This window comes from Pleuronectes platessa, chromosome 16, assembly GCF_947347685.1.
Source record: "Pleuronectes platessa chromosome 16, fPlePla1.1, whole genome shotgun sequence".
In the NCBI taxonomy this organism is placed as follows: Eukaryota; Metazoa; Chordata; class Actinopteri; order Pleuronectiformes; family Pleuronectidae; genus Pleuronectes; species Pleuronectes platessa.
The window spans coordinates 5690366-5695407 of record NC_070641.1 but is presented as its reverse complement, the minus strand read 5'-3'; the positions used below and the strand labels follow the sequence as shown (position 1 = coordinate 5695407).

The window sequence follows — 5042 nt, the reverse complement described above, 5'->3', positions numbered from 1 at the left end:
TCGACCTGGGGAGCTGCTGAGGGATCTCGCCGCTGAGAGGAAGGAAAGTTGCCCTCCACAGAGACAGACTGGCTCCCTATCGGGGCATGGCGACTCCATTGCGAGTAGAGGCTGGAACACAGAGCGTCGGGGACACTGTTCGAGCTTCTCCCCAACATAACTCGGAGGTTCCGGTCCATGCCCCGGATTCCACGTTGGCTGGACCCTCCTCTGCTGCACGGCCGCAGAGGGAACGGAGACCTCCTGACCGCCTGGGAGTCCCTCGGGGACGAGGGACTTTGATGGGGGGAGGTAGTGTAACGGACTGGGTTTATGTTTATGTGCGTTTTTGACGTTGTTCAGTAAAACACTGTGTTCAAGGAGTGTTCTGATATCCTGGGGTCTGTGAAGGGGTCAGGGGTGGGACATGTGATGCTTGGACCAATAGAATGGGGTTGTTCGGGGGAGACAGTCTCTCATTGGCTGTTTGTGTTGATGAGCAGGAGTGGGGTTGTTGTGGAGGGTACGAGAACGGAGTGAAGCTAGAAGTGACATGTCCGTGAAAAGATTAATAAAAGTTGTTAAACTACGAAGAAGTTCCTTGTCCTCTGTAAGTGAGGACGTTACAATATTATAAGAAATATATAAAGCTTTCTTAACAACAGCATCACTTTATAATAAAATAATAACTGCAGACTCCAAAGCTGAACAAAACGAATTATGCACATTGGCATGTACAGTGTGTGCAGGCTTGGTGCGTAAATGTCACCAGACGGAGATTGAGGGAGTTTAAATCATGAAATTCAACCAAGAAAATCCGGTGTAAACAATAATGGAATGTGATGTCGGAAATGGCAGCAGAGTTTTTAGTGCTGATGTGGCGATCTCAGGGTATTCTGCTGTGACTTTAATCCAGAGCACCGGCAGAGTTGTTTTCTCGAACATACTTTTAAGGCCGCCGTCATTTGCGATCTCCAGCAACTGATCTTATTCTTGCACAGACATGCTGGATTCACCTGGTTTGTTGACAAATGGGTCCATCAAATACCATGTGGCTTTGTGTTTGGCCGAGACAAGTGTCTTGACAAGCGTAAAGCATAAGACATTTCTGTCATATAAGTGATGCTACTGGAGTTGTTGCTAATAACTAGACAACCTAGATCAGCAGTCCCAAACCTACAGCTACAGACCGGTTGGATGTCAGACAATAATTCATTAGTCTTATAGGTTAGGGTCTCTCTCTCTCTCTCTCTCTCTCTCTCTCTCTCTCTCTCTCTCTCTCTCTCTCTCTCTCTCTCTCTCTCTCTCTCTCTCTCTCTCTCTCTCATCACACAAGGGCCTGGGGACATCACATTCCTTTGATAACCTTTTTTTTTTACAGCAAAGCAGTTCCATTGTGCACTTCAAAGGAAATTTTAGGCAAGTAAGGAGCAGTAAAGCAATTCATATGCTACACATTTGAAAGGCAAAATTATTTACTTAGGGAACCTATCTAGGTAGCAGACCAGCATATACAGTACTCTGCAGTTTAACAGTGTGATAATTCATATCCTGTTTCCCTCTGTCTTTCAGTCATGCGTCGTACGAGTGCACGCCTGAGGGCCGCTGGCTACTACGACACACATAAGGAGTATGATGCGCTGCGTCTGTCAAATATATACAACTGCGAGAACCCTGTCAAGTACGTAACACTATGTGTGTGTCTCAAGCTTGAATTCAACATTTGTCTATTCCCTAATGCCAATTTCTTCAACTGTGCGTGTGTGTGTGTTGTCAATTTTTAAAGGCTTTTCAAGAAGAGAAGTGCTGCTGAAACAATCAGCTTCATGCCACCCATCCCTGCAAGGTACTTGATGTCTGAGGGCCTGTCCAGCAGGCTGCCCATTGACAATAAAACCAGTACTACCAGCAGTACCCTGACTACCTACACCTACAGAGTTACCAACGGTCCCAGCAAAAAGGATTCAGTTCGTGGATACATGAGAGCAATTAGCAGTGCCTTTTCGATGAGTGAGTGTCACAATTATCCGGCATTGTAAAATATAACATGATATCATAAATTATTGCATAATAATCTGATATATTCAATTTTTTGCAGCATCACTCTCATGGACGGGGGCCGAAGCTAAATCAAGGATGATGCATGTGGGAGATTTAGGTAAGTTGATGGTGGATGTATTTAGGTTAGGTCATACTTGTGCTTGTTTTAATGGCACTGTTAAGTCGATTTGTGTGGGCTGTGTTCACATTGCTGCATGTTCACATGAACAACTATCATTTGATATAAGTTTGTGTTTTCACAATCACTGGCTCCAGATGATCAAAACCTAAAAATCTCCTTTTTTCCTTGTCCTAACATGAAAAATCCAGTCAGCAGTCACATGAAGAAGACATGTGGTCTGCTTTCACTTCTCCTCGTCATATCACTATGTAAGTGGCATTGACATTCTACAAGATTCAAGTTTGCAGGTCATCTGGCAAGGAGACTACTTGCTGTTCTCTCAGACCTTTGGAGCTCTAAGAACTGTGCCCCCTTGTTTTCTCCAGGTGTTTGGTTACTCTTTCCTGTGATGACCCATTTCGTGGGTTTAAAACTGCTACATCATCAACCCAGCACCCATCTTGATGCTGCTGAGGAGGTAGGACTCAACTGCAGATCACCTACATGTCTCTCACTGTGTATTTGTGTTTATAATTTCTATTTAGCTTCTGAGGGATTCAGATTCTCAAACTATACCCTTGTGTAAATCATGCATTTCTTCATCTACATTTTCCTATATTCTTGAACAATATAGTATTGCTCTAGTAGAGTAGTCCCAAATCCAGATTTTAGACTCTGACTCTGGGTTGTGCCTTATATCCTTAGTGAAACATAATCCCTGTATCTTCTGTATATTTTTACAAGTACACACCACTGCCAGTACTGACGAATTTTACAACTCTAAACTTAAAACTACAATTTCCTTTGAAAAATTAAAAAAAAAGGTCTTTTATCAAAGTTACTTACATCCATGTGATTTACCCGGAGAGAAATTATACAGGATTTAAGTTCTTGCTGAGAAACTAGTTAAGTTGCAAAAATGTAGCCCCAATGCAGAGACATCTATTCACTCCCTCAGAACAAGAAGCTGATGAATCTAGAGATGCAGGACTTGATCGGGCTGATATCCAGCCTTCGTGACAGGATCAAAGCGCTGGAGATGAAGAATGCAGAGGTAACAGTGCTGCTAGAGACGTCTGCCAGTGACAGACACACACAGGCGTTAATCTTTAGTTCTTGTTTACTTCAAACTTGCTGCTGTGTTTCTTTGACATGGTGTGACTGAAATGTGACTGTAACTTTCTTGTTGCTTTACCAGGGGGTCAAACCACCGGCTCCTTTAGCTACCAACAGTCAACTAACCCCAGCGATCCAACAGGCAATGGAGAAGTGGCTCAGTAACCACATCAAGGTAGATGGAGAGATCCTCTAGATCTAGATCATCTCCAAGACTACTTATCGACTGTAGATGTCACAAATGTCAATACAAATTAATTATGTACCATTTTAATGTCTATCAGGAGCAGGCCGTATTCATTCCTGATGACAAAGGATTTGGGCATTCGATAGCTGACAACATGGCTGACTTTGCCCTCGAGGTTCAAGGTCAGGAATATCTCCATGTTACTGTTACTTGTCTTAAGTGAATGATTCTGCATTACAGATTTAGTCATCAGCATCACATATCAGTTATAATTATCACTTCTATAAGCTCAGTATGACCATTCTTGTAACATTCTTGCAGAATGATGACTTAGCATTCACACAAATGACCCATTTTTGTGATTCTGTTTGCAGGTGCCAGGGTGATCACTTCCAGGTGTTCAGAGACCTATCATGGTAGTAGGGCGTTTGTGACCCTGTTTGGTTTCAAGATTTGGAGTGTCACTGTGGGCCCGCGGACCGCTATTCAGGTATAATGAGTGATCAACTCCTGCCCTGTATTCTTTGTATCTTCTGTGGGGCTCGGTGATTATTAGTTTACTACAAGGAGATATTATTTCCTAATTGCATCTCCTCTCTCCACAGGGTCTGGCACCACTGCTCCCAGGGAGGTGTTGGTCATTCCCTGGTGCCCAGGGAACTCTTGCCATCACTCTCTCTAATCCTGTTAAGATAACACACGTGACAGTGGACCACATAGCCCGCTACATCTCACCCAGTGGCAGCATCAAGTCCGCGCCCAAAGAATTTGAACTCTATGTGAGTGCTCACAATACTATTAGTTGAAATCCATTATACGAGGCACTGCAGACGTCCTATCACTCTGTGTTTAAACCTTGGAGAAAAAAGTGAGTCACATACAATAGTCGCAACTCTAATGTATTATTTCTCTCCCAGGGAATGAGAGACATCTCAGGGAAGAGAACTCTTCTTGGAACGTTCACATACGATCAGAGTGGCGAGTCGACGCAGACGTTTCAGCTGCCTGTAAGTGCAAATTATCAAATCTATACAGACAACGAAACCATTGTTAAGTCTTAAATGTTAGAATGCAGTAAAGTTTATGTCTGTTTGATTCTATCTCTTTATCCCACTCAATCCAACTCACTAATCCCAATTGATATCTGTCTTCTTTGTTTCTCTCCATTCTCTTCTTTTCTCCTGTGCCCTGGTACCAGAACCCAACTGACGACATATATCGTGGTGTGGAAATGCATGTCCTCAGTAACTGGGGACAAGCGGAATATACATGTCTTTACCGCTTCAGTGTGCATGGGAAGATCGCCTCCACTTGAATTTGAAAATAAACTGTCTCTCTCTGTATCTTTTTTTTTTTCTATTCAAATCAGTTTTGCTATTCAAAATGTTTTTAATTCCCCAAGTTTTTCTTTTGATTCATAAATTCGGTTCAACTTTCTACTTCCACTAATTTGAACTTTCAGTTATACAGTTCTTTTCAAACTATTCAACTTTTTAGAATAGAGAACGAAATGGTGAATAAGGGTAAGGGTAAGGGCTAGGGTATGCTGAGGCTATGGTTAATCTGACTGGCTACTGGCTTATCAATATATTGTAACGG

The 5042-nt window shown here is 42.7% G+C and overlaps 1 protein-coding gene across 1 annotated transcript; it reads left to right on the top strand.

Annotated features, from left to right (window-relative positions):
- The first annotated feature begins 2426 nt into the window (after window positions 1-2426).
- LOC128458366 (SUN domain-containing protein 2) lies at window positions 2427-4758 on the top strand. The gene is made up of 8 exons (XM_053443170.1): window positions 2427-2618; window positions 3099-3194; window positions 3339-3431; window positions 3541-3625; window positions 3818-3933; window positions 4049-4222; window positions 4361-4450; window positions 4642-4758. Exons 1-8 carry the CDS (start codon window positions 2550-2552, stop codon window positions 4756-4758), a joined length of 840 nt encoding a protein of 279 aa, XP_053299145.1. The 5' UTR covers window positions 2427-2549.
- The last annotated feature ends 284 nt before the right edge of the window (window positions 4759-5042 follow it).